Source organism: Daucus carota, chromosome 2 (genome assembly GCF_001625215.2).
Source record: "Daucus carota subsp. sativus chromosome 2, DH1 v3.0, whole genome shotgun sequence".
NCBI lineage: Eukaryota > Viridiplantae > Streptophyta > Magnoliopsida > Apiales > Apiaceae > Daucus > Daucus carota.
Genome location: NC_030382.2, coordinates 52,712,074 through 52,736,757, shown reverse-complemented (window position 1 = coordinate 52,736,757; position 24,684 = coordinate 52,712,074). Strand labels below are relative to the sequence as shown.

Genomic DNA, 24,684 nt, shown 5'->3' with positions numbered 1-24,684 from the left:
CTTGGAATGTACTTAATTTTGATTGATATATAATATAATATAAAAGAATATATTAAAATTAAACTGTTTTGGATAACAATATAAGTACTTTCGAAAGAAACCCATTCAAAATCGTTATAAAAGAACTCATTTGAAATAATGTAAAAAAATAAAATTAGATATGAATATTCAGAATGGTACAATCCATTGACTTACTACAAGATGGGGAATGTTCTCGTTTCTGTTTTTCTTAACCTGTTTGTGTAAATAAGTAGAACTACTTTTAAGAACTGAAAAAATTAACTTTTCTACCGTTTTCCCAAACACTTTATTAACTTAATTATTTCTTATTTATACTCCACTTATTTAATATAAACAAAAAATCACTTATTTTAAACTAACCCGGGACAATCACCGTGTAACATAAGACGCATTTAGCGTAAAAGAATATATCAAATACGTATTTTGATTATTTTTTTTACTTTCAAACAGTTGTGCCATGCTTGACATTTACCTCATCAACATTGGTTTTGTCGTTTGACTTGAATTGCAGAAAGCTACTGTATTTATTACATCAAGTTCGAGTAGCACATTAAGCTTACAAATTACAGAGCGCCTATACTTTCAAATTATAGCATAACTCCGAGCTTCTACCTAGCATACTGTCCACACCCATGATCCTATCCCAGACCGAAACAGAGGTTTTATTTTGTTGCCTTATATATGGATAAACCGGGATGCTTTGTTCGTTCCTGAAGAAATTCTGAGGATCAACCGATGTCTTCACTTTAACCAACCTTTCGTAATTTCCCTTGAAATACTTTACCCCATAAACACCTCCTTCAATGTAACTATTCTTCCCATTACGATTCACACCTATATCAAGATCTCTGTAGTTGAGAAACGCTTGTCTTGGATTCTTGGACACGAACGGGGTCATGTAATGAAAGAGCTGTCTCGTCAAATTTAGATAGCGATCCGCAGCTTCAACTCCATCCTCGGCCCAGTTTGTTGCGTATTGAATTTTTGCTAAGTTTCCGGCTCGGTGTGGAAATGGCCTTGCAGATGCCTCAATTTTAGCCATCTTGCCTCCATATGGATTGAACGCTAGAGTCGGAGACACGAGCTCGATCATTTTCTTGAATATGAACTCCAGGCCACTTTTGGGAATCGGTTTTTTCACATAATCTGATTTTCTTGTGAGATGGGTAAGCCATTGAGGTACGCGGCTAAGAAGAGCGGTAGGGGGTGTTCTCAGTGGCGGAACCAGGATTAATTTCGACCCCGGGTTAAACTATTATTAAAATTTTAGCAAAAAAATTAAAAATAAATATGCATACCTTAATTGGTTAAGTGGTGACATCTTTACTGTCTTTTTTTTAAGAAGGAATGGATGACAACTGAATTCTACAATTTTGCATATTTTGATAGCCTTGTAAGATAACTTCATCGTCTATGTCTTTAAATATGACCTTCTCAATGTAAACCACCATGCTAAGTGGGCTATTTTTTATATATATAATCATTTTTAAATTTGTCCCCGGGCTAAAAAATTAAAAATAAATAAATTATATTTATTATTTTTTTCTCAACCGGGGCTGGCGCCGGGGCTAGCCCCCCCTTGTTCCGCCCCTGGGTGTTCTATCAGGAAAACCTGCGTACCAAAGGACCGAATCAACCCAGCTCATTTCCTTACAATCTGACCTTTGTAACCCTAATTCAGGAAAGCTCTCATTCATGAGTTTCATGAGCCTATTAGCATCTCCCAGAAATAGGGTATTAAAAGTTGCCCTGTTTATTTTCTCTGCAGTTTGAGTGCTATTGATGACATCAAGAGTCATTCTTATAAAGATGTCTTCATCCAACTTATCAGCTATTTCTTGCCATTTATATACCAAATCGACGAGGTTTTGTTCTGAAGTCCTCGCCACCCGAAAAACAGTGACAGTGGAGGGCACACGAACTAAGATAATCTTATAAGAAAGAACAACTCCGAAACTAACACCGCCACCTCCGGTAATAGCCCAAAACAAGTCTTCACCCATGGTGGTTCGGTTTAAAACTCGACCATGAACATCAATGATCTCTGCATCAATAATATTATCGACGGTAAGTCCGTATTTTCTCATCATGTTTCCGTATCCTGCACCGGAGAAATGGCCACCGACACCAACAGTAGGGCACACTCCAGCAGGAAAGCCATGAATTTTACTTTTTTCATAAATTCTATAGTAAACTTCACCAAGAGTTGCTCCCGCTTGAACCCATGCAGTTTCCTCGTCGATATCTACTTGGATTGATCGAAGATTAAACAAGTCAAGAATAAAGAAGGGTTCATCATAAACGTACGATAAACCGTCATAATCATGACCTCCGCTTCTCGTTTTCATCACGAAGTCGTGTTGTTGGCCGCAAATGATTGCAGCTTGAATATGAGAGACATGCAACGCGGTGAGAATGAGAATTGGCTTGGGAGTAGTGGACTCGTTAAATCGAAGATTTCGAATGTAAGTCTGTAAAACAGAAGAAAACGAAGCATTGTTGGGAGTGTAGATTGAGGAGGAGATTGGTTGAGAAGGTAAAGAATGAGTAATGAGGCATTGTGCAAATGTTTCATCAGTTGCCAATGCAGCAAGAGGGTCGAAACAATAGGGAAAATCATCATAACACTTGATGCATTCATTTTTAGGGAGTGTAGTTAGCTTAAGTGTTATATTTTGATTGAGGTGTTCGATTTTTATAGATAAATTTTAATAATAATTGTTAATTAGTTTCAAAAAAATAATACTTATTAATTAATCAAATTTAAGGCCATAACTAAACGTGCTTGTTAAATTAATACCAACAAGATTACATCCGAGATACACGATGGTTGTTAGATTTTTTTTATAATTTCTAACTGTATTTATTTTTTGGGTTAATTATCAAGTTGGTCACTGAAGTGGTCTTAATGTATCAAGTTGGTCACTGAACTCAAAACGGTATCAAAATGGTCACTGAAGTGGCCATAAATATCAAACAAGTAGCTTGAAATATGAATTGAAGCAGTAAAAATATTATTTATAGAGTTTTACACATTATTCTTTAATGTTACCAAAACCAAGTAAAATGTTATGACTTCTTATGATAATATATTTAGATTTTATGAAGTTTATTTATTATTTATTTTTAATTAAAACAAAGAAAATAACTATATAATAAAATGTAAATAATAAATAAACTTGATAAAATATAAATATATTATTTTAAATACTAGAAGTCATAACCTTATAGTTGGTTGTCGTAATATTTAAAAATATTGTGTAAAATTTTATATATAATATTTTTATTACTTAAACTCATATTTCAAAGTACTTGTTTGATAATTAACTTCAGTGACCAACTTGATACATTAAGCCCACTTCAGTGACCAACTTGATAATTAACCCTTTATTTTTTTTGTCTATATTTTACTTACTTCCTGTATTATAATTAAATACGGATCCAATTGGCGCTAGATACGGAACGAAGACTTTAATATAATTTTTTTACGAAAAACGAAGACTCTATCTTGCGCCAAGACGCTGCAAGATTTGTTTGCCCGCCCAATATACTCCCTCCGTCCCACCAGATTCTTTACAGTTTCCTTTTTGGGATGTCACATCCAATTCTTTACATTTCAAAACTTACCAAAAATAGTAAATGGGTCCCACCACTTCCCAACTTTTCCTTCCTTTTCACACTACTTTTACTCCCTTTTCACACTACTTTTACTCCACTATCTCTCTTTTATACATTAAAAATTGATGGGTCCCGCCACTTCACCCACTTTTCTTTCTTTTTTCCACTACTTTATACATATTTCTTAACCTCCGTGCCCAAACCAAACGTAAAGAATTGGCTGGGACGGAGGGAGTATTTGTATAATTACATTCCACGTGCTTATGCACAGATGATTCTTTAATAAAAATAAAAATAAAAAAACATTTGCGCTGACTCGAATTATAATCATGACATTTCATCATCAAATTGATGTTTAAACATACTGAAGCCCAACATATAAAATTATTGAGGTCATCTGCAAATGGACCTTTTAACCTCTGCCATTCTTAGCTCATCACAGGAGTATTATATACAACGTGCATAAAATAAATCTTGAAAACACGATCGATGTTCTTAAAAATTTGGATGTGTGCTTATTCAACCTCAATAACCTGTGCTTTGTATACAAGTCTTTCTCCCATCACTCTTCAATAATATTTTATTTCTATTTTGCTCTTAAAATAAACTGTAATATGAGTGCCTCCTCTTTACTGCCAGCTGAAAGGCATGTAAGGAGCATATATTAACTGTTCAGCAACATAAGTAAAAACACCAAAGAAATTTGATCATTAATGAGTCATATACACAGCAAAATTTTACACCCAAGCAAAGAGAACTAACACAACTATTCAGCTTGAAGAACACTAGGCTACAAGAATATGAATTGATGTTTCCTTTGCTACAACAACATATCTATCTAAAACCTTTTCATTTCTGTACTGATGGATACACTCATCTTCACATTATCGTCTTCGGCATGGTCCCGGCCAGAAACCTAAGTCTCTGCTTCCCAATTAAAATAAATAATTTCATTTGTAGTGACAAGTTTGGAGAAAACCAGCAATCACTGTGGGGTAGCATCTATTGTGTAAGCTTCCTATCAGGGGTCAACAGCACATGTATTGTTACTGTCAACATATTGACCAGTTACCCTGCAAGTACATAGAGCATTACGGTAAACATACTGATAGTCTTGATTAAACAGGGGAGATAAGGAGGCAGCATTATTCTAAATTTCGATTCCAAGTGGAAACTAGCTAGTTTGCCGAAATACTTAGAGCAGGCTTGTGACGTTTGGATATGGAGTGGACTTCGGCAGATGAAAGGCATATGTTAATACCGAAATGATAGGCAATTGAGTCATCAAAAGGTATCCCAACAAATATCTTACTGCAGTCGGAACAAAGGTTTCATAGATACATACCTATCATATGACAAGAAAGCTTCACCTATTGTTCCAGCAACTTTATTACGAACCTTCCGCACACAGACCTTTATGTAGACAGTTATAATTAGCTGCTTTCGAATGTCAAGTTATGAGCAATTGAATTATCTACATTGCAGCAATTTAATTATATACATAGCAAATGAGGCCAACCTGTACTCTATCTACAGGACCATTCTTCAGATCCCTATTACGATGAATAACAATTCCATTGTCACATTTGTTTATGAAGTGGGCACTTCCACTGATGTCATATAAACTTGGAGGACCCCCAACCCAGTTGTGCATCTGTCAGAAAATTTATAATTCAGACAACCAAAACAATGTTATGTAGCAGTATCAAGTTTCCTGTAGCCAACCTGTCTTGGATGTGCTACAAACCAGACATGACAAGAATGAAATTGAGCAAATCGTTTGACCTTTGTTAGCATCACACTTACGTACTCTGTTTCAGTCCTGTTACATATACATACTGAGAGCATTAATTTTTATGTGGTATTCAATTAGAAAGGAAATCTGCAGAAAAGGAGAATGGACTTGAAGACGGCTGCCTGAAGCAGGACATTTCATTTGGATGTTAAGGCATTCTCTACCAGAATATATAAACTAAAAGAGTGACAGCAACATGCATTTGTAAATATTGCCAGCGCATGGCTGACCTATCAAATTATAAGCAAGCGCAGTTATTTGAATTACTGAGCAGTCATTGTAGTTAATGAATATTCGTAAAAGGACTTGGCACATCAGTAAAGAAACAAGAATATTACTTGCAGGAAATTAAAGGCAAGTGATTAGTGGATTTTTCGGGAAGGATGATTAGTTTCTCTCTTGGTCTATTATTCAATTATTGCTGACTGACATAATCTAAGTTGACAGATTAACAGCATCAATATGCTATACAACATGCTACACAGTTTTAACTTTATAAATTAACAGCATCAATATGCTACACAATATCAGATGAGCAAAATATCCAAGACTATAGAGAAAAATGATGAAAAATATTAGCCATTGGTGTGCTCCCTCAGCTGAAAAGGGTGCCTTTGTGCCTGTGATCAAATTTGTCTTGTGATATATACAAGTTAATGCTCTATAGCGTTCTCATTTCACTACAAAAGTATTTAATAATACATCATGCCAAATATAATAGATCCATGTCCTCCAAAAGTCCAAGATATGATTTTCAGTTCTTTAAAGTCCCTCCATATTAGTTGTCCAATTATAAATAAACAGAACTATAGTTACTAATTTTAAATAAGATGCATGAAGCAACTCACATGAATTGAGGACGTTGATGATCAAGTTCATTGTATGGATCGATGACAAGTCCATTTATCCCATATCGTTGAACTGCTGCTTTAGCTTTTTTAAGAACCCACTCTATATTTGGAAGGGAATCATTCTCACATCTGTTTCATCACACATTTTAATCATGAAAATGTAAAGAAGAAAACACTTGGGAGAACTTCAAGGATTATTGAATCAGAAGTGATAGATTTTTTTTTAATTGTTAGGAAATCTCAACATCAGGAATGTAGAACTATGATACAATTATTCAAGTATATTTAAGCTGTTGAAAAATCCAAAACAAATTAAACTTCAAACATTTAGGACACAAACAAATATAACATCAAATCACCTTATGAGATAAAAGTTATCACTTAACCATTGTTTTCCTTGCTCAAATTCCTCAGGACTCATTTTTTCTGAAGATTCTCCATATCTGCTATATAAAAGCATTGTTATTACTCTCTTACAATAAAAATGATTTTTATAAAATGAAAGAAATTCACAGATTGTACACAGATCATTTTGATGAAAAAGCCAAATCAAGGTCTAGTATGAGGTACTAGAAGGAATAAAGACATGTATTAAAAGACATGTATCCCTACAGCTTAAAGAAAATGAAGAAATATGTATTCAAAACTATAGCTTATCCCCACTATGCTCTTATGCCTCTTTGGTAAGGGACCGCCGAGCTCTAAATACATGCTATGCTGTTGGTAAATAGGCAAATATGAAATTTTTTAGAGGGTTTTTAAGCTTGCATTAAGTTAGCCCATACAATTTAAAGTAATATATAAAATCAAAGTCAGATGTTTGGCAAACGTATGCTTCAGTGAACTTCAAGTTAGTTTTGTCCAAAAGTTAAGTAGGTTATATGTACTTTCTTATTTTCACTACTATGAACTAGCCTTTACTTCCATGTTCTTATTTCTTAACTAAAAGTAAAATAAAATAACTTGTAATCGGTGACTTTGTTTAGTTAAAGGGACTCTTGATTGGGTAAGTTTACTAAAAATGCTGAAATGGATATACACTCCAGTTGGTGATTAAAATATGTAACAATATACCAGTACAAAATTACTGCAATTTAAGATTAGTATGGTACCTTGCAACGAAAAAAGGCTTCTTCACATGTTTCTCCATGAGCTTTCTGGCATGATCCCGAACCTAGATGACAGCCAAACGTGTACATGATGAGAAATCTTAAACTTCTAGGAGAATATAATTTGAAAAGTGAAAACATCATGTGGCATAACACTGCAATATCTACTTGGGCAGGCTCCAGACATCCATAAGAGCCAAAAATAGGCCCCTCCACGGTCCTATCTACGCCCACCTCGGGGTCCACCCCCAGCCCCAATATCCTCCTCATTCTACCCAACATGACACACGAGTACTTTGCTTATACGAGATCCATGCAAAACATAGCAATTTTACACCTACACATGAGCACATGTGACATTGAGACCAATGTGAGATCTTTTAGAATAGGAATGTATTTCAGGTTGCGGTGAATAAGATCTACAAACTGATTGACCTTGGCCAAACTCACGGGTTGAATAAACCTAGTCATTGCACAGAGTTGGTCATCTTTAGGGGTGTAATGTGCAGGAATTGAAGTCCAAACCAATTATTATGTAATTTGTAAATTCTAGTCACAACTTAATAACTCACACCTGAGCACCGAGATTACTCACATCTACCCTCGCAGTTAGCTATATGTTTTACACACATATTACTAATTAAAAAATAAAAGTAAGTTATATATAAAAAAAAACCACTGCACTGATGATCCTCCTATGAATCCGTACCTATGATAGACTGACATACCTTGTTCTCCATAGAGCAAAGAGCAAACTTCCAACCAACAGTTGCACAAAGATTGCACAAAAGAGCATCAATCCACTCACTCTTTCCTGAATTGGGAACTCCAGTAACTATTGTTAACTCTCCTGGCACAACCTAAGATATGTAATATGTCAGCAGAAAACTATGGTATATTTTAATGGATTCTTTTATCATCTATTAGCAAATTATTCTAGGTAAAGGATCTGAACTAACAGGTTAACACAGACGAATTGTGCACTTTTCAATGAAAGAAATACTCACGTTATAAAATTCATTCAGACACCTCCATCCAGTTGACACACCAAGCTGAAAATCGAGGGTCTGGTGATAGTATGCATCAATTTCGCTCGTGAAATCCTTAAAGCTGTATAATCCTTGAATAGGATATAATTCAGCATTGTCAATGACTTCCCTCAATGCTTCAGGGCCCAGATTTGCAAGTACCTATGTTTCATTAACAATTCAATACAAATCTAAAGAAAATGCAACATAGGTAAGTAATAATGACTACATAGACTGGATCACTAGAAATTCATTCATCACTGGAGCAGAATATAGTACAGCTCTTAATGAGACAGGGCTTTATCCATATATGCAGGTGATAATTAAGTAAACAATTAATTACTTGTCATTCAATGTGCAACAGTTGGGACTTGGGAGTCGATAAAGTAAGACACCTTATGGGGTCACTGTCTGGGACCGCAACTATGTTGTACGGGAGAGTACCAAATAGCTTCTGGACACCTTCACTTTCTGTTCTCAAGTTAAATATTACCATATATACACACCTTAAGTTGCATGGTTTGCAGGAACAATATCTTAAACTCTATAAAAAATTATAGGCAGCTGGTGTGCTTCCATGCATGTTTATTATGTGCAATAAAGAACTAGACCACTCTGATCACTCTTTTTTCCTCTGTAGAGGTTTCTCTATAATCTACAAACAAAGAAAGAAGCCACGAAAATTGATTAAAATGGACAATAAACCTCATTAGCATCTTTGTAGTATTCATTATCATCTTTCTTTTTAGGCCATTTGATTCGCCAGCATCTGTTTCACAATTAAGCAGATTTAATCAGGATGATGCAATTATGAATTCTTTCTTTAAGAAAATGTTGATAAACAGCAGGACCTGGTGATAACTCCAACTGTTATACCTTTCCCTTCCAAGACGTCGTGCAAGCTCTTCTGCTAAGGCTTGACCAGGTTGATCCCCATCAGTAGCGAGTATTATGCGAGTTGCCTACCATTATACCATGTAATGAACACTTCAGATTCGAATGACTTAATAAATTATACAAAAACTTTTCAGGAGGGAGTGGAACAAACTAAACCATGACACAATTTTCAACAGACCTTCTCCAGATACTCTTTACAGTTCCAAAGATATTGATACTTTGTGTCCTAGCTTCACAGAAAAACATATGAGAAGCCTTAGATTCAAAAAAAAGGTAGCGGTAGATCAGATGCAAAAAGCACCACAAACAAACAATAGTAAAGTTACACAACATTAAACAACTTTTTCTGCCATTTTCAGCAGAGAATGAGCAACAAAAATAGGAGTCAAAGAAAACAATTTCCTGATCTGAGATATTCATGTAGACAAAGAAATTAAACTACAATGTACATAGTTATGGGCTGACAAAGACCTGTTCTTCAGATGGCACTTCCTTCTTGGAGACTGATGCTGGAGCGCCATCGGGGACGCTTACACAGTTACGGAAGCCAGCTTCTTCCATTGAAAGCTTATCAATTTCACCCTCGACCTACAACAAAATGCTTATGGTAAACATACTAAACAAATTATAATGTATATAAAGACATAGAAGGTTGAAGATTTGTAATCAGCAAGGACTGAGGCATTCATGTAGCAAATACATTACAATGATAATTTCAGTTGCTCCATCAATATCATCCAGTCCATACAATATCTTTTCCGTATTACTTTCCTGCAGATAATGTAAAATTAGTTATGAAAGTTCAAACAATTTCAGACCATATGGCATTACAAAGATTCTGATCAATACGGTATTAAATCATTTTTGTCTATGAAAGTTAACCATATGGCATTTCGCTATTGTTAGGCATATAATACATCACACCCTGTCCACAAGTAATCACGGATTAATGGACACAACAATTTATTTAAACTAGGAAATCTGATCATACACCGTATAAAAAGGCTAACATAGGAGATTCTAACCGGAACAGAATCCATGTAAACATTTATAAACTTACAAATGGAATGGATTATTAAGCTATGAAAGAAACATTTACCCATATAATACAAATAAAAACTAAATAAAAACTAAATAAAAAAGTAGTCTGTGTTTTCATATTCTGCATCTCCATCTCTTTAAGTTTAACATAATTGTTAAGATACGATTTTTATCATCTAAAATAAATAGGCCATAACATTTGCTGTCTCAATATAAGTAGTACTTAATAATGATAACGCTGGACGAAAATAATAGACACAGAGGTAAAGAGATTTCTTAATACAACCTGCCAAAACTTTTTGTTCTCATCACGATATTTGCAGCCAACAAGCTCTCCTTTTCTTCTATATGTGAACGCAATAGCATCCTGCCAAATGTCAACACAATTTCCAGAATAAGCTGGTCCAACAAAAATAACACTTCTGAAATTAAAATGAAGTTTTGGGAATAAATAGGCATGATACTTTTGTAACTAATTAAAACCTTCCTATTTTATATAAAGTTCCCAGACCAGTCCAACCTGGATATGTACCAAGTGTGTGCCAGACAATAATGATTATTTCATAAACTCCATTGATAATATTGTATCTTTTCGGCTCAGATCAAGTGTTGGACGTCCATAACCGTGTCCAACGAAGGTGACCGAGGTGAAACATAGAGTGGGGGGTAACATAGTATAAAATTGTCAAACAGAATTTGGCAGGGTCCATAAAAATTGTCTAGCGGCCTGTGCAGGCTTACACTAGATGTCTTAGGAGGAATAGCATATCCAGTCTTGTGTGTTGGTTAATAAGATTAAACTACAGTCCATAAGTAATCATTAGCTGACAGACCTAGGGTGAGTTAAAAAAATACTTTTTAAGTATTGTGTTTGAAGATTCTAAAAAAAGTCACTGGAGATGACCATCAAGTCTCTGTCAATCTCTATCTCTCTCCAGATCCGTTTCTTCCGTGTATGCATCTGAACTATCTAGTATTTTTCAAATCTGATTGATCTTCTTTTTATAAATCATTCCAGTAACTTTCGCTCCTGACACTATTCTAATTTTGAACCCTGAAATTGTGCGTCGTCTCTGAGAATTTGTATTCTCCTGAAGTCCGAATCTACACCTAGATTATCTGACTGCTTAGCCATTTTCACGTATGCTAAGTGTGTTTTTCCTATTCTTAGATATGTTGTTCTTTGGTGGTTTTCCATCTTCCGTAATGTCTTGGCATATAAATTTCCTCTTCTGAGATAAGCAGTAACAAACATAGTTATAGCTATTTAACACCTAGCATATGGTGCTCAGATAAACGATCACATGCACAGATGTACTCGAGGAACCGATCCGGAATTAATATTCTAATAGAAGACAATTTTGTTAATTGCAAGTAAAAAATTTAGACATAGACCAAAGTGATGGCGGCAAAGAAGATTGTGAAGGAGATGAACTTTGTTTATAAAAGGATACTGACACAGTGATGATTCCAACTACTGAAAAGTCATGTATAACAGTTTCCTGAATCTCCAAATATTCCTTATAATCAATCATTGTAGTAATGAAATATTATTCTTAAACACGGTTTAAAATATGAAGACGCGATTTTAAAAGATTAAGTATGTTCACCTTATCATCATGTGTACACCGCAACACATTATTTCTCCTTAATGTCTCCCCTGATATCATCCGCATAGAAAAGAATTCCCGTATCTGAATTAACAGCGAAATAAAGAATGAAGCAGCTTATATATCATCATATTCTACGAATGACACACATTCTTGAAAAAATAGCAAAACAGAGGGCATGCAGTTTTAGCTTCAAGAGTGTGACAATACATTGATAAGGATTTAAGACTATTGGACCTAGTAGCACTGGATAGAGGATTTGCCGTGAGGATGGTGAAGGGGCTTATAGGCTGTCTTTAATTTTAAAAGTAAAAGGAGAAAAATGGATATTAAAAGAAAAGGGGCATTCACTTTTTAGAGATATACTAACAAATATGTGTGTCTTGAGATTGATATTGAATTAGGCAATGAACACAAAGTATATTTTATTTTCATCGTTCATTTTAGAGAAGGAAGATTTATTTCTCTTTCTTATTAAAAATTTCTTTTATAAAAGAACATTACAATCTCCACCTCATTTTCTGTTCTTTTCTCTATTTTCAAAAGTCATGATTTAAAAACAGTTGTGATGACTCTTTTCTGAAGAACTCAAAATATTTTCATAGCATTAAACTGAAGTTCTATATAAAAGAACAGGGTGTCCCCCGCAGTACAATACTACAATCAACTGTGTAAAGTTAAAAGAGAAAGTAAAAAAGAAGCTACCGGATCAGACAGAGGCTGTAAATTCAATTCATGCTCCGTGATCTTCCTTATCTTCTTTACCGTAGTAGTCCCACTCATCTTTTTATAACTCGACTTCAAACCTGCCAGAGCCTAAAGTTCATTGTGTAAGCTAGATCGGCGCAACTATACATCATATAAGAAATTTACATTTATCAAGACAACTAAAAAAACAACCATTTGTCAAAAAAAAAAAACAAGACCAAAATTTTCACCTTCAGACCCCCTTTCCACCCACATTTAGCTCGATGACAGGTCCATGTAGCGGTATTCCTGCAACATTTCATATGATACTACTTCCAAGTTACAGTAGAATTAATTAAATAAAAAAAAAGGTTTTAAAAGGTCAAATAAGAGAGAGAGATTCAGAGTTACCCATCATGCTCAATGAGAAGTGATAATGCCTTCTCTCCTGAATTTCCACCTTTGCACTATGGAGAAGAAAAAATATAGAGCTAAGGTGTCCAGTAAAATTTTTTTTAAAAGCTTTTCAGTATAAACTAAAAAAATCGTTAGGTAGACATGAAGAACAGAGAATTAGTCCGAGAGAAAATTCTGAAAAAAATCAGGTATCCAATTACCCTTCAGTTTAACACATGATTCTTACATGGCAAGTGAGATGGAGCTGACAAAACAACATCTAATAGACGTCCGTTAAAGTCAAACTCAACTACGGTCGTGAATTTTTTTAATATTTAGTGACTCGATTGAAAGATTTAATTAGCTGAGTGATGCATTTGAAAGCTTTTTGAGTTTGATGATCCACTTGTAACTTAGATGTCGAGTGATGAAGGTGACATTTAACCCAAAAATGTACACACATGTACCCCATGTAATTATATCAACGCTTAGTGGCATGAGAAAATTGTACAAATTCACACATGGAGGAAAATTGGCACAAAGGAGCTCATACCATCGGACAAATCAAACCATGGTACTGCCCCGGATTCCAATCACCGCTGCCAATCCCAACATTCTCCAACTTCTTATTCAATATACTCAACCTCATAGAATTTTCAGCATCAACCTCTTCATTCTCCACTTCCACTATAAAAAAACAAGAAAAAACAAACAGCAACAACCACTTTAACAACACCATCAAACTCATGTATCAATACATACATACAAAACAAAAACAAAAAAAAGAAGACAAACAAACAAAAAAACAGTCATGAGTTTCTTGTATAATACCTGGACTATAGGCTCTTGCATGAGGAGTATAAGAAACCCCACAACTTTTTATCAAAAAAGGGCTCGATTTTGAGGTGGGTTTTGAAGGGTGGTTAGAAAACAAGAGTTTTGAGTAAGTTCTTGAACTTAAAAGCTGAGTTCTCGGCAAATAGGTGCCTTTGAAGAACATGTTTCTTGTAGCCATAAGTATGTTTAAACTCAAAAACTTGCGATAATTGAGAAGCATGGCTAACAAATTTGGGTATTTTAATTGGTGGGTTTTCGTTTGTTTTAGGGTTTAAAGCAGCAAGTTCAGAGATTTTATGGCCTGTGCAGAAGAATCAGGGCGCCAATATCTTCCCCTTTTTCGAGTTTTATTACAAAGATTTGACCCGTATCCGACCCGGTAATACATACCCGGTTTAGTGTTTTTCTTTTTTGTGAAATTTGCTGAGTAAAATAAAATATATATTTTTTTGAGTAAAGTAAAATATAATATATTAAAATTATTAATTCTTTTTTGCTAATTTATATATAGATATTGCTTGCACGAAAAGATAGGAGCATCACTTTTTTTTTCTATGAAAGAGCAAATCAAATTAGAATATATAATCTTATTGATTGCTTGTTTAAAAGTATCATGCTCATATTTTGAATATTAGTCAAAATATAACTTTAATATTTTATTTGTATATAGGTAGACTTTTTTGTCTCGTTTCTATTTAAAATTTGATTTTCGTACAAATATGTATATCTTTTTCAATAATATAGCTAAGAATAATTTGATTGGAAATAATATTATATTCCAAACTGGGGAAAAGATAATTATATATGATTCGTATTAACAAATCAAAATTATTTATATTAAACTATAAATATATTTTATTTTCGGTTCAAAAAACAACCAACATCATAATTTTAGAAGATAAAAAATCTAATAAATCAATTTGAAGTTCTTTTAATTAACCAAAAAAAAATAGTTAGTATTGAAAGTAGAATTAACCACGGTGTTTGGTTTTTACTTTTTTAATTTAACTATTTTACAATCCAAAACATAAGTTGCAAGTTTTGCAATCTAAGATGATGACGGAATGTGACGAAAATAATAACAAAGACCTTGGATCAACTATCCAAGAAGGTTACCTTTTCCATGCCATGGCAGATTGCTATATATGCCATGTAGTTTTGTTATCTCCGGATAATTATAACGCCATCAATCAGAAGATTAGAGGTCGAGAGAATATGATCAGTCTAAACTCTACAGTCTACACTAAGAAATCTTTAAAAAGTTCATCAGTTGATTAATACCATAATATTGCACTAGAAACACTTAATGATTTGTTGCAAGCAGTCAAGCACAATGTATTAGATATGCAAGACATACTTGTTCCGCATTATATGCAACTTTTACACAAAAATTCTGCTGAAGTCCTCATTATCTATTCCTACTCTGATGTTAATGAATAACTCACTTCAGTTGCCTTGTATCAAAATTTGGAGTTTGATATAATACTGCATTATTAATTATGTCCCTCAGAGCACTGGGCCCCAAATTCTTCAGAACCTGCAAGAACCATTAACTTTGTCAGAACTGGATATTACACGATACCTTTTTAGGGAAGCTAAGAGATTGGAAGATGGCAGATGCTTTAGCTGCCACCATTTTATCGGTGATGATTAAAGATAATCCCTAGTTCATTCTCACAAAATGCCGGAAAAAGATGACTTGGGTGAAGCGTAATGATCTTTTCTATTCAAGATACCAGTTAGGGCCTAGGGGTCCCTGTAATCAACCCAAATGTTACTTCAAAAAGAACAGAGATTTATGAGGTGCTTGTATAAATACAAATCCTTTACTGGATCTGCTATAGCACAATTAATAAGAGCTTACACTACTGATCAAATATGATGAATAAATTTACTACTTTATAACATCGCGTATATTTCAGCCCACGGCACGAGGTAAGAAGAGTTTGATCAGGATGAATCTATGGGGCCATATGTCTTACTAGCCATAAGTCATAATTGATTACAAGTCCAAACCAGTTTATAGTATCTATTTAACCTAAAAATTATAACAGTGACGTTGATTAAAAGAGCAAGCAAGTAAAAATTGCAACAGAGGCACTATGTTGGCCATGTTAGTTTGGGAAGGGCAAAAGGAAGTGCATTGACATGTAAGTCAACATGTATGGTCTAGATTGGATATTTTACTTTATTCAGATAATTGCTTCCAGGAATTTTCATTTTTGTGTTTATCTTTTGTATTAATTGACCTTGATATTTTATCTGAAATAAACAAAAGGAAACTGTAAAAAGAGAACTGAGATTTAAAAAGATGAATACCTCATTTGCATCTTTAAAGCAGCACGATTCATCTTTTTTAGGCCATTGCACGAGCCAACATCTGATGAAAAAATGAGGATAGATGTGATCAGATTAATTATAATCTTAAGACAGGTGATTTCTTCAAAAGTTTGACCGGCCGGATAGACTGATTAACTCAAAAGCTGATCAATGTATGATTGTTAAAAATGAGTTTAACAGCTAAGAAATGTATCCTTGTTCCAATGACACAGATAGGAGCTTGTTTCAGGGTTGTGACCTTTTTTTTCCAAGTCGTCGTGCAAGTTCTTCAGCCAAGACTTGACCAGGCCAGTCACCATCAGTTGCTAGGATAATTTTTGAAGCCTGGATGATAAAAAGGAAAGTGATATGAGTTCTATAACAAAGTAAAATAACAGGAATATATAATTAAACAAAGCTAATGCACACTGCATCTGCCCTGCATGTTAGATGGACAGAAAACGACCAACCTTGTCTAGATATTCTTTACAATTCCAAAGATACATAAATCTGGAGTCCTGGATTTATACAAAAGGACGCACACTTCAATTTAACAATAAAAGGATATATGTAGAATTGGATTGAAGATCCTAATACGATGAGAAAGGGTGTGTTAGTGGAGCCAAAGATTATATAAGATATAGATGTAGTAAAGAAGTGTGGTTAATCATACATATAGGTGTTGATATTTGAACGCAAGAGATGCTTTCACTTTTTTTTCTTTTTATAAACATGCATATTTATATTTGCGTACAAATTCTATTCAATTTAAATGAAATGTTTATGATACATGTGCATTTATTAAAGATATTTGTCTGGGATGTTTATCTTACAAATTATTATGTTATCGATAATAAAGAATTGTAAAGTGATTCAGCAAAATGAAAAAATTGTGAAGTAATTAGCAGAAGAAATAAAGGATATTCTTAAGTGACTTTAATACGTATACGGAGAGAAATTGACTTAAAATTCAGGATCAGTGAGGCTAATAAAAAAAATATCATATACCTTGTCTGGAGATGGCAACTCTTCAGTCGAAAGTTTCTGTGGTGCACCATCTGGAACACTAACAGAATTCGCTAGTCCAGCCTGCTCCATCGAAAGCTTATCAATCTCACCTTCAACCTATAAGCAACATTAAAAGTGTTGAGTATTATTTTTCGGACAGATGCAAAAAGTAGCTACTAAATTAAAACCATGTGAACAAGTAGTCAAGTACTTTACAATGATTATCTCATCTGTGTCTTTTATGTCATCAATTCCATACAATATTTTTTCCGTGCCCTTCTCCTACAGATTAGGAACTGAAGATCAGATTTTTGTACACCACATCCATGTAGGTAATTATGATATTGAAGACACGATAAGAAACAAAGGCAGTGGATATTGTTAAAGTTCTACATAAGGGTCACCATTTTTGTGGTAAGCATTAGTACATGATATTAAAGGAATACTTAATCTTAGTGACCACCACCATATTCAGAATTTACTAGTTTGAACTACGTACGGAATGCTTACTAAAAGTACCTGCCAAAATCTCTTGTTGACGATGTTCCTGTATTTGCAGTTTATAATCGCTCCATTTCTTTTGTAAGTAAAAGCAATGACATCCTGTCAAAACGAATATACACGCGTGTACGGAAATGATTAAATAAGTTGAGAACTGAGTATGGATATATGCATCTAAAAGAAGAGAAATCAACGAGATTGTTTTTTGGTCCTAAAATTTGAATTAGCAACATATATCTAAAAGTAGGGTTATATTGTGCTTTTCAAGTATCTAACCTGATCAGTTGATAGTTGCATTACAGAGTTTTTCTGCAAAACTTTTCCGGATATCATTCTATCAGCAAAATATGCAGTCATCTGAAACATCATTCACAAACAAATTTAACCATTATTAAAAAAAAATTCAAAGCATATTCAATGCACTTTCAAAAAAAAATTACTGGAATTCCTGAATTACCTTTTGCAAAAAGTAACTATATACATAGAATTAACTAAATTTTAGGAATTATTAGTGAAATATATGACATCCTGGCTTTCTATTAAATTATCTGAACGAGAAGAATTAATAGAAAAACATTACCTGGATATTAATTAATTTATTATGGGTCCTACTCCACATGAAACCTCCACAAAATAAAAACTAGAAACTAAATTATAAAAAATTCTAAATCGCATCAAAATATAGCACATATAGTATGCAAATTGATTGTTGGGAGATGGGAAAAGTCAAGTGAAGTCGGATTGATTGACGGGAAAAATTATGTGGGATCGTGTATGAGACGGTGTATTTTAATTTTTTGTGGTCCCTTCTAGGGCCAATTGATTAGATTGATCTGAGGGTTTAAATTAGTTTCTAGTATCTATTCTTTTTTGGTTTCTATATGATCATTTGCCAATTTATTATAATCTAAATTCTTTGCTAAATGCATCTATTGTTTAAACTTACAAATTATGAAACAATTATCAATTCTATTCTATACACTGTATTGAAAAACACAATTTCGACATCCTTTAGATATTATCAACATTGTTACGGTCAAAATAATAATTTCAACAATTAACTGATGCAAGATCCACTCTATATATATATATATATATATATATATATATATATATATATAGGCACTTGCTCAAATGAGAACTTTCTTAAAATGAGAACCGTGAGAACTTTTCTAATTTATCAATATCTCATTCATTTGAAGGGCCCCGCCAGGGGCACCTTCACAAAAAATGTATATAATTAAGGTCTCCACCTAGCTAGCCGAAAAAAAAAATAAAAAAAATAAAAAAAAAATCACTGATGACGTGGCAGTGGACTTTTTTTTTTTGAATTTTTTTTTTTGACTAGTTAGGAAGAGACTAGTTTTATATACACTTTTTATATTGGGTACCCACTAGTTTGATGTTTAGATTAGTCAAAATATGATAAATTAAGGAAATTCTCACGGTTCTCATTTTAAGAAGTTCTCACTGGAGTAACCCTCTATATATATATATATATATATATATAATTACAATTTGTAATCCCTAGGTTTGCTCCAAACCAAGGGTGGAGCCAAAAAATAAATTTCACCTAGGCTACTTTTGAAAAGATTTCCAATCCAAAGACAGATCTACTTGATCATGTTAATTATCTCTAAGTCTCTGATTTCCACTTCCCTGCTAGTCCTTTTTCGTGCTTGCGAATCGGGTTAATAGGCAAAAAGATCACTGAACTCATGGCCAACTTGCAGTTAGGGCATTGAACTCAAAAAGTTTGCAAACGGATCACAGAACTCGATTTAAGTTGCAGTCAACTCATTGAACTAATAAAAACTTGCATTTAGGTCACAACGCCGTTAAGTATGAGTTGACTTTAACGAAATCCGTTAAAAAAATAAATAAATAATTTGAAAAAAATAAAAAAATTCAATTTTTTTTAAAAAACTGAAAACTTAAAAAAAATCTGAAAATTTTGAAAAGGCTTTAAAAAATATGGAATTTTTTTAAAAAGAATGAAAAAAATGTAAAAACTTCGAAAAAAATTTGAAAACAATCAAAAAAAATATGAAAATTCAAAAAATATACCTATATTTTTTTAATTAAAAAAATTCCAGAATTTTTTCCAAATTTCCAGATTTTTTCGAAGTTTTAAAATTTTTTCCAAAATTTTTATATTTTTTTCGAAGTTCTTACATTTTTTCATATTTTTTAAAGTATTTTCAAAGTTTTCAGATTTTTTTTAAAAAGTCAATTTTTATTTTTTTTTCAAGGTTTTTTTTATTTTTTTTAACGGATTCCGTTAAAGTCAACGGATACTTAACGGCGCAATGACCTAAATGCAAGTTTTTATTAGTTCAGTGAGTTGACTGCAAGTTAAATCTAGTTCTGTGATCCGTTTGCAAACTTTTTGAGCCCAGTGACCCAACTGCAAGTTGACCATAAGTTCAGTGATCTTTTTACCTATTAACCCCTTGCAAATCTAACTTGGAGTTTTGTTTTCATGTTTTTTACTTTGTTTTCTTCCCTGACAGTATGTTTTACACAAGAAAGAGTGGGTTGGGCTAAATTTGTCCTGGGCTAAATCAAAAAGACATGAACTACATAAAATAAAATTTTGAACTTTTTCTTTATTACACTGGGCTATAGCCCACCACTGCCTTCAACGTAGCTCCGCCCATGCTCCAAACGCAGTTTAGTACCTGAAATTTAAAACGTGGCAATATGCACCCTAAACTTAACATTCTCATGCAAGTTGTAACCCCTAGTCACTATTCCGTCCAAATCTGCCGTTAACTTTAACTGTTTGAGAGGTAATAGTGTGTATATTAGTTTCTAACAGCTACTTTACCCCCTGTGACCCCTCAAAAATTATGTATTATATTTTGAAATTATTTCTGAACACACACAACGATGTAAAAAAATTTAAAATATGTATCTAGATTTAGAATCTGAAAATTTATTTATTTTTACATAAACGATGTAACTTCTTTTAAAATTTTAAAATAAATACATATTTTAAAAATTATTTTAGTATTTTTTACATGTTGTGTGTGTTCAGAAATAATTTCAAAAGATAATACATAAACTTTGAGGAGTCACGGGGGTAAAGTAGCTGTTAGAAACTAATATACACATTGTTACCTCTCAAACAGTTAAAGTTAACGGCGGATTTGGACGGAATAGTGACTAGGGATTACAACTTGCACAGAAATGTTAAGTTTAGGGTGCATATTGCCACGTTTTAAAGTTCAGGTACTAAACTGCGTTTGGAGCAAACCTAGGGGTTATAAAGTGTAATTAACTCTCTCTCTATATATATATATCTATACACACACACACACACACACATGGTCTCACTCCAATACAAACGACTAAAATAAAAATCAAATACAAATCGTTGCATTTAAGGAGAAAAGAAGGGTTGCGGAGAGGGGGATGGACCCCGAGGTGGGCCTAATGGAGCCTGGGTGGGTCAGAATGGGGCCTAGTAGGACCGGAGTGAGGCCAAGTTTTGGCTCTTGGGCTGTTTTATTCAACACAAAGTTTAAGTCAAGAAAGCTCATAGTTTTTGAAGTGGCTCCTAAAAGGGAGATTGCCAATAAACCATCTTGCACATGACATCTCATATCAATGACTGATCTCAGCGATGCATGAAGTAGGCAGTATAGAATACTAACCCGTCAGCAATCACTCACTAGAATTTGCTTGCATGAGGAATTGAGTCCTATGCATGTGGACTATATGTAGCGTAAAATGGAAACTTACTTTAGTCTTTCGACATCCTTAGGTTGATAAGAGTCTGATATGTAATCTAATATCTTCCATAGCATATAGCTTACCCATTTCATATATTAACTGCAATCTCAGCTGTAATGTTATCAAACATACAGAGGGCAAGAATACTTACCACAACAATGAAGTGCCCACAGAGAATTGCAAACGATTGTATTATAAAGGCAATGCTGACACATCTATACCTATTCTAGAAGGCGGAATTCCCTACTAACAATCTAAGAGTGCAAGGGAAAAAGGCAATAAGTACCTCATGGCTAAGTGGCTCTAACCTCAGACTCTCCTCTGTTTTCCTGAATAAGTCTAATTTGTTAGCTTGGTTTACATCATTATCTGCAAAGACCTGCAATCGAAGTTATTACCAGGTCGAAATTATGACTTCAAACTAACAGCATATAGCAAAAGTTAAGTACATATTACATTACCCGATCTGCCCATCCACATTCCATATGAAAACATCTCCACATTGCAAGTTTCCTATAGCAGCAAATAGAATATGGTAGGAAAGAGTTTTATAACTTGCTTACGTTCATGACAATAAAGCTTACATACTTGTTTTGACTAAAATGAAAAGATAGAGTCTTCTCCAGAGAGCGTCCACCTTTACACTGTCTCCAGGGGTAAAAAGAAAGATTAAGAAGTGAGCTAGCATAACAGTGCCATGATCTGAAAGCATAAATAAACAGATTTTCTACATTTGAAATCAGTAAACGGCATTCACTGTTGGGGGGAACAAGCCTTGTGCTCTACTACAGTTTTTGACAGAAACTGCATCGATGCATCATACATGTGCCCAATTATCCCTTCTATGTATGCTTAACCAATGTAACAGCCTAACGACATATACATGTGTACTGGTCAAGCATTCACCATTAAATCACATATATAGGATATAGACTATTTGCAACTTCTTTAAACACTTACATTCAAGGTTCATAACTTCAAAGATTCATTATATGGAAGACATTTTTAACCTGTGCAAGTCACCCTTTATTTAAAGGCTAGATCATGATTGATACTAACCTGTGGAACACACACACACACCCTTCAAAAAAACAATGATAAATATCCATACTAATCTATGTCTCCAAAGGGTACCAAAAGTATTAATTAATTGATTGGATGTTCTTCTGCTTGATTGCGGTGTTCTATCTTTTGGATGGAAGAAAGCAAGTCACAGGTCATCTGACTGACTTTACAGAAGAAAACAGAAATTAAGATCGAAGTTTCTCAATACTTTTAAATCAGTCCCCTGCTCAGAATTTAATATTGCCACCTCTCCGCACTGGATTAAGTATCACATGTAAACTAAAGCATTAGAGTTTGTTTTTGGTGTATATACTCTTCAAAACCATGTATCTGAGCTACTAGAAATATGAAAGCACAATACAGAGTACAAGTAATATCAGTCCAGGCATAAAGAATCACTTCTGTCTAATATATACTGGCCACGTTTAGTTTTCTCATCCAGGTAATCTGACGAAACAACGTGATATTGCGATTTGAACAAGTACAAGAAATATAACCTTTGGACAGGTAAGTACAATGTATTGGCCAGGAGAAGTAAAATCACAGCTGATCCCGAGATTCTCAATCTTCTCCTTCATTTCACTCAGTTTATCAACCTCTATTTCAGGTGTTCCCAAATCTAGTTCAAAATAACAACGCATAACCAACATTTAATTACACAAATCTCGTCACTAATTTCTAAAGAATTTAAGAGAATATGTTTATAGGGTCATGTTCCAGAGAGAACCATAGAACCCTTACCTTATTAAGTAAGGGTTCTGCAGCAGAACTTAAGTATTAGTTGGGGTTCTGCAGCAGAACTTCACAAAAAAAATGTCAATTCACAAAAAAAATGTCAATATCTAGGGATTATATTTTTAAATTATTTTTGAACACACACAACGATGAAAAAACATGTATTTTAGATTTAGATCCTAAAAATCTATTTAAAATTTGGGGTTCCCTAGTGCTTCTGTGGTTCTATTTTAAGTAGTGGTTCTCTCTTGAGCGCAACCCTATTATATATCACCTATTTTGTATTAACACCTTATCCAATAAACTATGATCAGACTAACAATCATCCAAGATGACAATAAGGTCATAACTATATGAAAAATCTCTCGCTATATGTAAGAAATCGCTACTATATGTAAAGTAGAGGAGTGACACAGGTACCTGGTTTTCTGGAGATGCTGGCATGAGTTAAAAATCGAAAAGAGCGAAACTGAGATATGGGTTTTGATGAGAGGGTGAAGAGAGATAATGGGTGTGCTTGATATCGGACAAACAACTGCATTCCTCAACTATGTTCCACTAAGCTTTGTTGTTGTCCTATTACTAGACAGCTACAGTACTGAACTACTCTTCACACAACACAAGCTTATCCCTGGAGCTTGTAAGACCCGGAGATTATGCCCGATTCGACTCTGTGTTTTATCATAACTTTGCGGGTGTGTTTAAGGGAAATTTCATTAGTTATTTTTAATTTATGGATTCCAATGAGGTGTGTCTGATTATGATTTTATGCGAATTTATAATAAAATTCCGTAAAATTGATACAGAACCTTTTGGATTTAAATATAATTTTTTAAGATTTCATGAATTTTGATGAGATCTTAAAAAACTTAAAATATATGAAACAATCTCACATAATCCGTCATTTTATGAAGTCTAAACAAAATTCATCAGCATTTGAACATAGTTGAATTTGAATAAATTTTAAACAAACTCAATTTGAATATCATCATATTTGTAAGCATGATTTAAAATTTTGATTGAATATCATCAGATTTTGTAGTATAATTTTAAGATGCTTGAGAACGATCCCAAATAATTTCATAAAGTGATGGATATGATGGAATTGTTCAGTATATTTCAAATTTTTAAATCCATCAAAATTCATGAACTTTTAAAGTATTGTGTTTAAATCCCGAAACATCTATACCAACTCAGCGACATTTTATCAAAATTCTACCCAAAATCAAAATAGACACAATCCATTAAAATTCACAAATTAAAAACAGCCTATTAAAATCCCAGTTGGACACACCGTCAAGTGTATTTTAAATTTATTTAAATCCCCGCCCCATATATATTTTTCTTGCCCTGACTCCGCTCATTCTTTGTGGGGATATATTTTTAATCCCCATCCTCGACTCACTGGGGATATAATATAATTTCGCC

At 33.7% G+C, this 24,684-nt stretch overlaps 3 protein-coding genes across 10 annotated transcripts; all 3 read right to left on the bottom strand.

Annotated features, from left to right (window-relative positions):
• Positions 1 to 381: 381 nt before the first annotated feature.
• Positions 382 to 4,202, bottom strand: LOC108207755 (berberine bridge enzyme-like 8). Its single transcript, XM_017378185.2, has 3 exons — positions 4,173 to 4,202; positions 1,625 to 2,648; positions 382 to 1,236 (listed from the first exon to the last, which is right to left on the bottom strand). The coding sequence occupies exons 1-3, from the start codon at positions 4,200 to 4,202 to the stop codon at positions 596 to 598; spliced, it is 1,695 nt and encodes a 564-aa protein (XP_017233674.1). The 3' UTR covers positions 382 to 595.
• A 118-nt stretch (positions 4,203 to 4,320) lies between these two features.
• On the bottom strand, positions 4,321 to 14,221 carry LOC108209936 (twinkle homolog protein, chloroplastic/mitochondrial). 4 transcript variants are annotated; one of them, XM_064088155.1, is made up of 21 exons: positions 13,885 to 14,221; positions 13,607 to 13,740; positions 13,069 to 13,124; positions 12,909 to 12,966; positions 12,676 to 12,786; positions 11,971 to 12,054; positions 10,647 to 10,727; positions 10,025 to 10,090; positions 9,791 to 9,907; positions 9,498 to 9,545; positions 9,299 to 9,384; positions 9,128 to 9,191; positions 8,402 to 8,584; positions 8,123 to 8,254; positions 7,398 to 7,459; positions 6,645 to 6,731; positions 6,283 to 6,414; positions 5,365 to 5,461; positions 5,159 to 5,293; positions 4,985 to 5,052; positions 4,321 to 4,712 (listed from the first exon to the last, which is right to left on the bottom strand). In XM_064088155.1, exons 1-21 carry the CDS (start codon positions 14,108 to 14,110, stop codon positions 4,661 to 4,663), a joined length of 2,079 nt encoding a protein of 692 aa, XP_063944225.1. In that variant the 5' UTR covers positions 14,111 to 14,221; the 3' UTR covers positions 4,321 to 4,660. The 4 variants fall into 4 exon arrangements, 3 of the variants coding, with proteins under 3 accessions (XP_063944225.1, XP_017236643.1, XP_063944226.1); XM_017381154.2 differs by having other exon boundaries at positions 6,645 to 6,728; positions 13,885 to 14,220; XM_064088156.1 differs by lacking the exon at positions 13,885 to 14,221 and having other exon boundaries at positions 12,676 to 12,776; positions 13,607 to 13,692.
• A 939-nt stretch (positions 14,222 to 15,160) lies between these two features.
• Positions 15,161 to 23,953, bottom strand: LOC108206456 (primase homolog protein). Of its 5 annotated transcripts, XM_017376759.2 has the most exons (13): positions 23,677 to 23,949; positions 23,019 to 23,140; positions 22,045 to 22,100; positions 21,918 to 21,969; positions 21,743 to 21,835; positions 17,995 to 18,075; positions 17,737 to 17,820; positions 17,434 to 17,499; positions 17,218 to 17,334; positions 16,680 to 16,727; positions 16,469 to 16,554; positions 16,210 to 16,270; positions 15,161 to 15,427 (listed from the first exon to the last, which is right to left on the bottom strand). In XM_017376759.2, the coding sequence occupies exons 1-13, from the start codon at positions 23,795 to 23,797 to the stop codon at positions 15,332 to 15,334; spliced, it is 1,083 nt and encodes a 360-aa protein (XP_017232248.1). In that variant the 5' UTR covers positions 23,798 to 23,949; the 3' UTR covers positions 15,161 to 15,331. The 5 variants fall into 5 exon arrangements, with proteins under 5 accessions (XP_017232248.1, XP_017232249.1, XP_063944223.1 ...); XM_017376760.2 differs by lacking the exon at positions 16,680 to 16,727 and having other exon boundaries at positions 23,677 to 23,951; XM_064088153.1 differs by lacking the exon at positions 17,434 to 17,499 and having other exon boundaries at positions 23,677 to 23,951.
• Positions 23,954 to 24,684: the final 731 nt, after the last annotated feature.

Coding starts and splice junctions, on each gene's coding strand:
- LOC108206456 (XM_017376759.2), bottom strand. CDS start 23,797: ATGCAGTTGTTTGTCCGATATCAAGCACACCCATTATCTCTCTTCACC. Junction 17,335..17,433: donor ACACAGATGAGATAATCATT/GTAAAGTACTTG, acceptor TGTTGCTTATAG/GTTGAAGGTGAGATTGATAA. Junction 15,428..16,209: donor GCTTTAAAGATGCAAATGAG/GTATTCATCTTT, acceptor TGGTTCTTGCAG/GTTCTGAAGAATTTGGGGCC.
- LOC108209936 (XM_064088155.1), bottom strand. CDS start 14,110: ATGCTTCTCAATTATCGCAAGTTTTTGAGTTTAAACATACTTATGGCT. Junction 9,546..9,790: donor AAGTGCCATCTGAAGAACAG/GTCTTTGTCAGC, acceptor CTGTGAAGCTAG/GACACAAAGTATCAATATCT. Junction 4,713..4,984: donor GCTTTCTTGTCATATGATAG/GTATGTATCTAT, acceptor ATGTACTTGCAG/GGTAACTGGTCAATATGTTG.
- LOC108207755 (XM_017378185.2), bottom strand. CDS start 4,202: ATGGGAGAAAGACTTGTATACAAAGCACAG. Junction 2,649..4,172: donor GACTTGTATACAAAGCACAG/GTTATTGAGGTT, acceptor GAATGCATCAAG/TGTTATGATGATTTTCCCTA. Junction 1,237..1,624: donor TTGGTACGCAGGTTTTCCTG/ATAGAACACCCA, acceptor TGGTTCCGCCAC/TGAGAACACCCCCTACCGCT.